The sequence below is a fragment of the Ipomoea nil genome, unplaced genomic scaffold (genome assembly GCF_001879475.1).
Source record: "Ipomoea nil cultivar Tokyo-kokei standard unplaced genomic scaffold, Asagao_1.1 scaffold2480, whole genome shotgun sequence".
Taxonomy (NCBI): domain Eukaryota; kingdom Viridiplantae; phylum Streptophyta; class Magnoliopsida; order Solanales; family Convolvulaceae; genus Ipomoea; species Ipomoea nil.
In genome coordinates this window covers 6639389-6651406 of record NW_017618908.1, presented here as the reverse complement: position 1 = coordinate 6651406, position 12018 = coordinate 6639389, and the positions used below count along the sequence as shown (strand labels likewise).

General features: G+C 38.1%; 1 protein-coding gene across 5 annotated transcripts; it reads right to left on the bottom strand.

Annotated features, from left to right (window-relative positions):
- Positions 1-5955: 5955 nt before the first annotated feature.
- On the bottom strand, positions 5956-10536 carry LOC109153326. Of its 5 annotated transcripts, none has more exons than XM_019301225.1 (7): positions 10229-10536; positions 9727-9976; positions 9047-9546; positions 8377-8520; positions 8055-8295; positions 6770-7270; positions 5956-6690 (listed from the first exon to the last, which is right to left on the bottom strand). In XM_019301225.1, exons 3-7 carry the CDS (start codon positions 9518-9520, stop codon positions 6347-6349), a joined length of 1704 nt encoding a protein of 567 aa, XP_019156770.1. In that variant the 5' UTR covers positions 9521-9546; positions 9727-9976; positions 10229-10536; the 3' UTR covers positions 5956-6346. The 5 variants fall into 5 exon arrangements, with proteins under 5 accessions (XP_019156770.1, XP_019156769.1, XP_019156768.1 ...); XM_019301224.1 differs by having other exon boundaries at positions 9047-9520; positions 10229-10535; XM_019301223.1 differs by having other exon boundaries at positions 9047-9523; positions 10229-10534.
- Positions 10537-12018: the final 1482 nt, after the last annotated feature.

The following is a 12018-nucleotide window of genomic DNA, read 5'->3' as shown; positions in this document are numbered from 1 at the left end:
GATCCGTCGAACGTGGCTTGCTCCGGGAACTTAAAGTCGCCCGGTAACTTAAAGGCCATGATCTTAGCGGAGAAGGGTAACGCGGTTAGCAGTGCTCGTCCGGGGGCCTTGGTCCTTCCTTCTACCTGCTCTTTCAGATTTTTCACCTCTTGGGCTAGGTTGGCCATTTCGACCCTCTCTTGGGTGTGGTTTCCTGTCGATTCCGCGCTTTCGCTAACCCCTGACTCGGCGGGTTGATCGTGGTCTCGGGCGGGCTGCCCCACGCGGCGAGCCACCGTCCGGCCTTTCCCCGCACGGTTACGCTCACGTGTGCTCTGCCGACCGTGAGTTTCTACCGGAGCGCGGAGGGGTTCTCTTCGTCCCAGCCGTTCTCTCGCCGACCGTCGCTCGACACCGGGGCCTAGCCGAGAATGAACGGACTGGACGGGTTGACTCACCGCCCGGCGGGTTGACTGTCGATTGTCCGGCCTTCGCGGCGGCGGGGGGTCTTGTTGCGGTATCCGAGTAGCGGATTGCTCCCGTATTCCCCGACTTGCCTCGGCAAAAGCGCGTCCTATCGCGTGTAGTTGATCCGGGGTGAGTGGTACCGCAGTCGGCTGTGTATTTACCTGCGGTGTTGGTGGTGGTGTTGCGTCGTCTTCCCGGCTTCGGGTGCTTCTTCGATTCAATTGATCTCTTAGGTCGGCTCCTAGCCCATTGCGTTGGCTCAATTGCTCTTGGCTTCCTGTCATGGTAAAGTCTTTCAATTCCCCACGCCCAGGACTCTTCTTGATGATCTCTGGGACCCGCTTTGCTCAGAAGGCACGCGACTCTTGGTTCGATCCCCACAGACGGCGCCAGTGATGGTTTTTGGGTTTTCGAGCCCAAGGAGGTCCAACACAACCTTAAGCTGGAGGATACACCTTTCACAAAAAGTCTAGATCTTTAGTGAAGTATGATGCTCAATAGTGCTTTCTATTTCCCTCTCCGGGTTCTCCAATCTGCCTCTTACAAGGGTGGAGGAGCCCTCTTTATAGTGGCTCCTCCTCTACTGACTTAAAGGCTCATGATGGCCGACTTAAAGATTACATTCAATGCGCCGAGCCGTTGGGCGACGTTACGGACTCTGCCAACGGCTCTCTCTGGCTAGTAACTGGCGGACCGAGTCCGACTTTTAATGCCTCAACGGCTCCTTGCCTTGACTGCTCTGAAGGCTCCCTCAACGGCTTTCCGGACCGAGTCTTCCCCTGGGCCGGGCCTGGACCGACTCCTCGTCCCCGTTTGGCATTGGGCCGTCCTTCCGGGCTCTGAGCTGGGCCTCCCTCTTTGGACCTGGGCCGAGTCCTGGACTCGGCCCATGCATTCTTTCTGGGCCTCTTTTCTTGGGCCGGGGTTCTCACCCCATCAGGGAGTTTCCAATTTTAGTCCACCTTATTTTTTTTTGCCACTTTATAACTACTATTATTGAATGTGTTACACTTTTAGTCCCACCATTAGTATTTCCATCAAGATGCCGTGTAATCTAGGGGTATTTTGACCTTTCTTTTCATCCATGTTTGACTAAAGAAATGAGAACATTAAACCTAAAACCTAAGAAACCTCGCCGGTCCATGTTGGAACGAACGAAACGATGTAGCTTTGACTTCCCATTCTTATTGTTCGAAGAGCCATCTTCGAATATCGGAGTACGAGGACGAAGCGCCTGGATTAAAAGAGAAGAGACAAACATAAAAGACCAAAATACCCTCTGATTATACGGCCTCTTGATGAAAATATTAACGGTGGACTAAAAGTGAAACACATTCAATAACAGTGATTGTAAAGTGGCAAAAAATTAAAGTAGATTGAAGTTGGAAACGCCCGTAGAACCAAAAATGAAATTTACTCAAAAAAACAGATATAAAATAAATAAAATCTTGCGTGTTTAACAAAATAGTATATTAGTATTCCGTAGTACAGTAATTAGAAAGAACTAAAAAAAAAAAAAAATTACAAATAATGTTTCGATGGGGAAACAGTAAAAACACAGGTAGTTACAGGGGTATAAAGGGGTTTTCACTTTTGATCACGGCGGCTGATGAGACGCGATGCAGACGGAGAGGGCAAGCTCGGCTTCACGGCACTGGTGGCGCTTGAGGGCGGTGCCGCCGCTGGAACAGAGGCTGCGGACGGCGTCCGACTCGTCGGGACAAGCCTCTGCCACAAGACACTGGGCCAGCGATCGGTTCAGGTGGCGGCACGCTATATCGCGGTCCAGGCTCCCCCGTATGCGGCGGTGGCAATCCGTTAAGGCTTTCAATAGCTGATCGCATTTTTTTAGGTTAAATCCGCTGGCCGGCGATGCTGAGCCTGAGCCACCGGCTGCGAACGACATGGCGGATTGGGAGAATTTTTAACACTTTCTGTTCTAATGCTCCAAACAACACAGACATTCACGAGATCCCTTCTTCAGCTTTCCCTTTTATTTTTTCTTTTGCAATCATAAAGTCGATAGACATAATTAAACACAAAAAGTTATTTATGACTAAATTAAGTATTAATTCTGATAATAACTTTTTTTATCAAACTAATAAAAAGAGTTAATTTCATTTTTGGTTTTAGATTTTTATGTGACAATCTACTTTTAGTCTTTTTTTTTTTAATTAAAATATTATCTTTTAATCTTAGTATTATTTTTACATTACCAATTTTGATCATCTATCAAAAAATTTATTGAAATTTAGTTAAATACAAGTACATTTTGATTAGAAATGTCAAATGGGCCAACCCGCTAAGTTTTGGACTAGCCCTACAGGATTTGTGGACTTGTTGGCTTGGGCTAAATGATTTTTTATTTTTTATTTTTGAGTTGAGTTGACCCTAACCCTACATCGAGCGCAAATTATGCTGTGCAACCGAATGCACCTTGCAAGGTGCATACGGTTGCAAAACGGCGCCGTTTTGGTTAAAAAAACGCGCGTCCCACTTAAAGAAGAAATCAGGTTCGATTCCCGGCAATAGCATTTTTATATATCCAGAAATTCATAACTATATATCCATAATTTCATAACTATATATCCACAATTTCATAACTATATATCCACAGTGAATGAATGAAGTAAAAATCCACAATGAATGAATGAATGAAGTAAAAATCCACAATGAATGAATGAATGAAGTAAAAATCCACAATGAATGAATGAATGAAGTAAAAATCCACAATGAATGAACTAAATATCCACAATATATGATTGAACTAAATATCCACAATGAATGAACTAAATATCCATAATTTCATAACTATATAACCACAATTTCATAACTATATATCCATAATTTCATAACTATATATCCACAGTGAATGAATGAAGTAAAAATCCACAATGAATGAATGAATGAGGTAAAAATCCACAATGAATGAATGAATGAAGTAAAAATCCACAATGAATGAACTAAATATCAACAATATATGATTGAACTAAATATCCACAACGAATGAACTAAATATCCATAATTTCATAACTATATAACCACAATTTCATAACTATATATCCACAATTTCATAACTATATATCCACAATAATGCTATTACTGAGAGTCGAACCTGATTTTTTTTTTTTAAGTGGGACGCGCGTTTTTAATCAAAACGACGTCGTTTTGAACCGTATGCACCATGCGCATGGTACATTCGGTTGCACAGCATAACTATTGCTACATCGAGTTGTTGGGCTAATCCAACGGGCTAAATCACTAAACAAACATTCTATTACAAATAGAGTAGGTTCACACACACACACTATATATATAATGTGTGTGCAGTATATATATATATATATATATATATATATATATATATATATATATATATATATATAGTCTGTGTGTGTGTACAGTGTGTGTATATACAGTGTGTGTATATAATGTTCGTAGTGTATAAAAGTACATTATTTTATATATATTATCAAATAATGTACCTTCAATACACAAATAATGTACATTTAGTATATTAAATATGTACTCTATATTCATGGTCCAAACAAGTTGTATAGACTATGGTCCATCCAATAATTATTGGATATTACACGGGCCAGCTCAACAATTCATGAGTTGGCGCAACTCAATACAATAACCCAATAGGGCCAACCCAATAAGCTTACTTTTTTATTGGATTGATCTTTTTGGATTTTAGCCCTGCAATTTTTAGGGCTTATTGGGCCAGCCCATTTGTTCAGCGCTAAATTGACATCCCTAATTTTGATCTTCAATTATGATTTTTTTTAATAAAATAAACATAAAAATATAATAAGTCAATGCACTTTGTATTAAAAAGATCAAAATATCATTCTATTTAACAAAATTTCAACGATTTTGTTGATAGAGGACTAAAATTGGTCATGTCACAATAGGATCAAAATAGGATGTTCTAATAAAAAAAGACTAAAAGTAGACTGCCACCTATAAATCTAGGACCAAGAATGAAATTAACTCCTAATAAAAATATAAAATTAGTAAAACCCTGTAAACTTTTCCAAAATCTAGGTTTATTTTTGTTTTGAGTTCTACTACATACACTCCTAAAATTATACTTCATTTATACTCTCTAAAATGACAAATCAGAATTAGTTATTTTATCATGTATATCCACCAAAAAAACATTTACATAAAAAACATGTGAAAGAAAATACAAATTAAGAGTTTAACCTGCGGATTTCTAGAGACGCAAATCTAGAAAGATGCTAGGGGATGCCTTCTGTCGAGGGGATTAGGTTCCTTTTTTGTTGTTTTGCTTTCTGGGGCGTAGCCTTCCTTAGTACCCAAAAAAGATAAAAATAAATCTTAGTAAAAGTACAAGAGTGTATTTTACTATCCTTGAAATTATTCTAGTCCGTTTACATATCAACCACTAATAATTAATAATTTTTTTACTACATTTTCCCAAAAAATAAAAATAAAATTTTAATATATGCATTCTCAAATCTTACTCCCTCAAATTCACTCTATAATGTGACGAGCATTAATAAACTATTTTCATCATATAGACTCGGCTTAAATGTCTTAGGACAAAGGAATTTAAACATTATTCCTCGTTAGACAAATAAATCAGTTAAGTAATTTTTGTTTTGTTTTTTTTTTTTAATCAATCCTCCTCTTATGGGTTGTTTGGTAGACATGAATTGCATTGCAATTCCACCATAATTCTTTAGCCATTCCAATACAATGTTTTGTTGGAAGAATTACGACTCCCTCTTTTTGTTGAATTGCAATTCATGGAAGTACCAGAGTACTGTCAAAGTGGGCCGATCCGCCCCACGCGGGTTGGCGGCCCCGTGAGCCGGCGTGTGATTTTTTTTTTTTTTTTTTTTTTTTGTTGAATTTAAAGTTCAAAAAAATATGCAAAATCTACAAATACTAACATTGAATTTGCCATCCAATTTTAAAGTCTAACAAAAATTAATATTAATTCAAATTTCAAGAAAATAAGTAAAGTCTACAAATAATATTAATTTTTGTGTTTACAAATTAAAATAAAATTACATTAAAAAATAAAAATAAATAAATAAATATATATATATATATATATAGGGCTTGACCCACAACCCGCGCGGGCCGCGAGTCTTAGCGGGCTATCTTTTTTGCGGCCCTAACGCACCCCACAGTAAGGCGGGTGCGAGCCAACTCGCGGGTCTCGATCCACTTTGACAGTAAGTACTATGGCCCCATGAATTGCAATTCAATAGTTGTAGAAAAAGAAAAAATAGATGAAATGACGTTACTACCTTTGGTTGTTATTACTATTATTATTATTACATAAGGGTATTTTAGTCTTTATACCATTTCTTTCCTTCTCAATTCCAATAATTATATTCTTCAGTTCTTCCCTATTTGAATTCCTACTTTATTTCCCCTTATTCTTTTTCCACCAAATTACAATTCCTTTTCCTCATAATTCTTTCCTTCCAACCAAACACAAGAATGCTAAGAAAAAAAAGAAGAAAATGTGTAAACTTTGTGGGATATTTCCTTGCATAAATAAACCAATATAAAAGATTCATATAATAGAACCATAATAATGCCTATACAGAATTGAAGCACAATACAGTGAATCGCATTGAGCAGAGCATAATACTGAATAAAATGTCTGCAATTTCCCTATGAGAGAGAGATCATTTACAGACTCTTAAACTGCTGAAATATCATCACATATCACAGTCCAATTGACTCCAATGCAGTTATGGTGGATCCATACAATTACAGGTACCCCTACCTACTTCCCTTCCAAATAATGCTTCTCATGCATATTATACATCTTACGCGATTTACAGAATAACAGAGCGGGATATGGTACGATGAGAATGCAGTTCGATCTCCAAAAAATTTGCTTGAGAAATCATGCCTGGGGTTCATTATGCTTCCTTCGTTTCGGCCCAGGTTCGCCCAGCTGCAGAGACACGGAAATTTGATCGTCCATCGCGTTTCTGATCACGCAGAGGTTGATTCGTTCGGTGCTTTCCCCTTGTTTCTTCCCTCGGGAAAATAGGGACGTGGCGGAGCCATTCGGAGCGTGCCGGTCGGATTCACTTTCTCCCCGGGGAATGTGGAATTCTTTGTGCCGGCCCAGATGAAGGTCACCGTCAATGGGGACTTGTTGGATGTTTAGATTAAGCGGCTCCAAGTTTACCCCGATAGAACCAATTCCCCCTTGCGATGCAGCCGTCTGATCTTTTAACGCATCTATTTTGATCAACGGGAGAAAAAATTCAGAAAAAAGGAAACGGTGAAATGAAACAAGACGAGGATGAGGGAAACGGACCTTGAAGACCTTGATCGGATGTTATGAGATCGAGTTCCAAGAGATCGAGGAGACGGCCCAAGTCCACTCCACTCGTCCAATTCTCAGGAGGTTGACCAGCTTTCAGTTTTAGCCGCCCTCGATTAGCCGTGCCGCCCCAGATGATCCCAACAGGTTGTGGCTTCTCTCCGTTTTTGCGAGTTAAAAGAATGAGACTACCACTATCACCTTCTAGATCAAACGTCTGTTGGTTCTCACCAACAACGAGGAAGTCGGTGAAGAAACATATTTCTTTTTCGTCGTTGTATTCTAGGGCATACGCCATTACGGTCCCGGTAGTCAACCCCGAGCTCCTTCCAACTTTCACCACTTGCCTGCCGATGAGGCTGGCAATGGGAGACTGCAAGTCTATTTTATACACATCGCCTATTTCACCTACGCCTCTCACGGATGTAGTTACGTTGGACATGTCAAAATCTTCGGCAAAAGGAATAAAAGCTCCATCTGCTCGAACATATGTTTCTGTGGAACACAAGACATGCATGAATATCAAAACCTCATCAGAAAACCTTTTTTTTAAGGTTAAGTCATCCAGGCAATTAAGACAGACCAGAAAGTGTTGCTTTCTTATTATGTTCACTAATCGGATAATAAGCTTGGAGGGTGATAGATTTTCTATTTAGGATACGGTGGAAAACAAATGATTTTTCAAAACCTCAAATTAGACACTTCTACTGAATCTAATTTTGTGGTCGCTTTCTAATTATACATTGACAGTTCACAATCAAGATTCAAGAGACAACTTCTTAGCAATTGACACGGAGATGGGTAGGGAGAGAAAGATCCAACTTTTGGGTGGTTAAAGTTACGAGATTAAGAAGAGAAGAGAAATTAAAGAATGGACACAGTTAGTAGGGCATTTAACAAATTGGCTCACAAGTTTTTTTTTTTTTTTTTTTTTTTGTCAGACCACGAGGTGTCCTGAGCAGACCCTAACTGTAGGAGGCACCTTTAAGCCCGTATCATACTCAGACTAATCCCCGTTCGCACCGGACCGGCCCAATTAAGGGGCAAGTGCTGGCCAGATTGGTTTTTCCATACGAGAGGGGGTTCGAACTCCCGACCTCTCTTAAGGGACGAGAATGCACGGCCACTCACGCCAACCAAGCTAGTTACTCACAAGGGTATATTATTGAATGGCATTTCAGAGTTCACACATTCCTAAAACTAGGACTTTCTCTCCTAAAATAAGGGAGATCCCTTCTATCCCAAAATTTAAAAATTAAAACTTTCGAAATTCCTTTACCTGGGTTTTTTCCGGCAAAGATTCCGTACCAAAGATCATCAGTTATAAACGAGGTTGCTCTCTCCACGGCACCCAAATACACGCTAGGTCCAAGGTTTGGTGGCAAGGGATGAAACATTTTCTGGCTCGGATAATCCAAATTGACAGCAACATGGCGATTAGTAAGAAAACCAACTTGGCGGCTTCCTGTCTGGCTTCTTACAATAGCACCCAAGGTTCCATAAGTCTCTTGATTTGCCACCTAGCAGCGTATACAATGGTCAAGTTTATCAAGACAACATTTTCGAGAATATAAATCAAAACAAATCCCCCGAGCAATTACCTGGGACCCAGAACCAATGCACGAATCGCTTCCACGCAGGCCATCAGCAAGTTCTGTGTACAATTGTTCCTTTGGTGTTGCTGCAGGTGCACCATAGTATGAGAATTCAACAACGTCAATATCACACCATATGCCCCCTGGTCCCTACTCAAATAAGTATTCAATATACTCAACCCTCAAAGCATACACAAAGGATGGATTATTTCAACTCTTTTTAACACACACAAAATAAAATTCTATATGCATTCTAATGTTATCTAATCTACCGAGGCTAAATCCACATGAAACAAGGAACATCCATATAATATATAATTAACATTGTTAAGAGTCTGACATTGAAAATATATGGGTTTATAAGGCCATCGGTTAGATTAGCAAATTGATCAGATTATCTTTTAGTGTGATTTGGCACATACTTATAACATGTTGAGTGACATTGGCCCAATCATAGATTATAACATGTTGAGTGACATTGGCCCAATCTTAGATTATAACATGGTATCAGAGCATTTTCGATGCACTTTGTGAGTGCAGTTCCAGTTGAGTGATCTTAGCCCAATCTTAGATTATAAGAATGAAAACCTTTATTCATCAGCACTATTTTTCAAAAATGCAATCATGTTATTATAGTAGTATTACAAAAGCGGAGACAGAACCAGATAGCTTATACCTGAAGAGCAGCTGGTAGACATTGAAGACGACTGAGCCATTGTCTATGGAGTTTTCTGGCAACAAAGACGAGAATAGCAGGTATATCAGTCAAAACGCCTTTCCTGATGCGAAATCCAACCGCAGTGCCAAGACTAAACTGGCGTAACATATGGCTATGAAATGCCCTGATGGTCATAAGTTCAAGCAAGGTTGAAGCTCGCTGGCCCGACGGAAGCCTCCCAATAGTCTCCGGTAAAACCCCCTTCTGAAGGTTTCCAAAGTAATTCTCTCTGTCCTCGGCTACATCTAACCTGCTCGGCCACGAAAAGTAAGCTGCATTGCTCTCGTAGAGTTGACCACCCGAGGCAAAAATTTGTAGCGGTGGAGAGCTTGACGAAAACTGATTGCAACAATTTCTCTCCAGATCCAACAATGTTTCCTCCGATTGCTTAGATCTAGAGTTGAACCTTAAATCAATCCCCGCCCTGTCCATCTTCTAGAACCAACAGAAACTTTATGTTAGAACAACAAAACAGCATATCATTCCTTCTATAGCTCGGGATTTTACTTCTTAAACAATAACACCACTCGTAATAACGCTTGACAAAGAAAATTACATCCTATAAATGATCCAGAAAAAACCAATCCTGAACATCATAATACAATGAAGATAGATTATACAATATAATTGGTTCTCACCATATGCAATCAAGAAGATGCACCAGGAATTTACAGAAACAGAACTTCTGGTCTCCATTGAATAAAACTGGAGCCTTTAACCATTGCTAAGAATCCAAGAAACATAGTTGAACAAAAGCAGCAATGTCCAAGAACCAATAAATATAGCTCCTTCAGGGGAGATTCAAGAGAGAAAAATGTGCAGTGGCAAATGAATGGGGCCCCGGATTGGACAAACTACAAACGAAGGTATGCCCAAGTACTGGATATTCTGAAATAAAAAGACAAGAAAGGCAACTGTTATACAAATCAATATAGATATATAAAAATAAAGATAAAACAAGGGAGCAATTCAGAGGCTGTCACAGTTTAAAACTATGAACTGAACAAAACCCAAATTAGAAATCAGCAATGGAGTTCAATCCCATCATACAAACACTAGCAATACTACGAACTGGGCAAAATTCATAACCCAAATCCCATAAAAAATGAATCTTTGAATGAAATTCACCGGAAAACTCACCAGTCGGCAATGGAGTTGTTGAGAGCCCCCCAGAGATTTTCATGCCCTAAGCAGGCAGGGATGGAGCTGTGAAGAAGACCCATTTGATCAATCAGTGAAAAATGGGTCTCTCGATCGTTAGGCCCATTATTGGCGGTCGGCAGTGAATCAAGAAACAGCCATTTTATATATGATTAAAAAAGTTTCTGTTAAGGATTTTGCCAGTGGTCTATTCTCCGGATCTTCTATAGTTTCATAATTAATAATAAAATAATTTCTTCTATAATTAATTGCGTTTTCTATGTCTAATTTTCTTTTCTTCTTTCTCCCTTTTCTGGTCTCACTTTCCAGTCTCGGCCCCTCACATTTGTCACCCCAGAATATGAGTGAGTGATAACTACTGCACCCACATAATAACCTTTTGATATGAGCACTGCCCATTCCCAATTGTGATTTTTTCAGATAAACATAACTTATGTGGAAGAGAGAGAAGAAATAAACTCCTCTGTAAAGTTGATTTGTCGTGAGGTATGTCAGGAGAGAAAAAAAAAAATGAGAATCGCAATTATGTGAGTGGACTCAACATACCGGGCCCAGTCGGGCTCGTGCAATGCAAGCGCACGCTGGCGCTTCAGTTCATTTTTTTTTGTGTCAGACTTTCGTATTTTTTCTCTTTTTTTCTTATTATTAGGCATCTTACAAATCACAAAAAGATTATTATTATTGGATGGAAAAATTTGAACTTAAAATTTTTTAAAAATATTTTAATTTAATTAAAAATGTAAACAGGATTATACATTTAATATTTATTCTAGACAAGCGGAGTAGTGACAAAAAATTATTATTTTAGGATTGGTAAATTGTGAAGAGTTGTGGGTCCAATCATTTAATGTGTGAGGTGGTGATAAGGTGATTGACTTTTCTACTCTGATGCATTGCCAGCTTTTTTGTCGATATTTGTATCACTGTTTTTAAATTTATGCTGACCGTGATTGTTCATTAAGATTTTGTACCTGAGAATTTTTTGAAATTGCAAAGTTTTTAGAGTGAGTAATAAAAATGGAGAAAGTATGTATGATCAGATATTATATATACTAATAGAGTTAATAATATTTAAAAATAAGTTTTTAAAATGAGTAATAGTATATTTATTTTTATTTTTTATTTCTTGCTAAGATGTCATATTTTGATTTTTTTTTTAAATTGGTTATTAATTTTATTTAATTATTTTTTTATTTAATAAAATTTGTATGGTAAAAATTTATGTGAGACTGTCTTACGGATTCTTGTCCGTGAGACAGTCGGGTTAAGATGAAATATAATACTAAATTAGAAATAAGATGTTTATTACTTATATGAAAAAATGTAATACTTTTAAAAAAAATATAATACTTTTACATTTTGATATAAAAGTATTACATTTTCTTTTATAAGTGCAACATTACTTATAAGGAAAAATATAATACTTTTGATGAAAAAAGTAATACTTTTACATCAAAATATAAAAGTATTACATTGTCATCAAAAGTATTATGTTTTCCTTTATAAACTAAGTAACAAATATTTTATTCATGATTTAGTATTACATTTGCATATTGACTCGACCTGGCTTAACCCGTCTCACACAAGTGTGACCCAATTTGTATATATTACGAGAATTATACTCCATAGAAATACATCTATTGTTTTTCTTTTGTAAGATATTTTCATCATTTCAATCAAAATAAAATATTATGTGTGCAATATACTAAACACATTTATAAAGAATGGAGTGGTTTGTAAAACGGGGGAAGAAAATAATGGAGAGATTT

Coding starts and splice junctions, on each gene's coding strand:
- LOC109153326 (XM_019301223.1), bottom strand. Junction 8,296..8,376: donor GCATTGGTTCTGGGTCCCAG/GTAATTGCTCGG, acceptor ATACGCTGCTAG/GTGGCAAATCAAGAGACTTA. Junction 6,691..6,769: donor ATCCGATCAAGGTCTTCAAG/GTCCGTTTCCCT, acceptor TGATCAAAATAG/ATGCGTTAAAAGATCAGACG.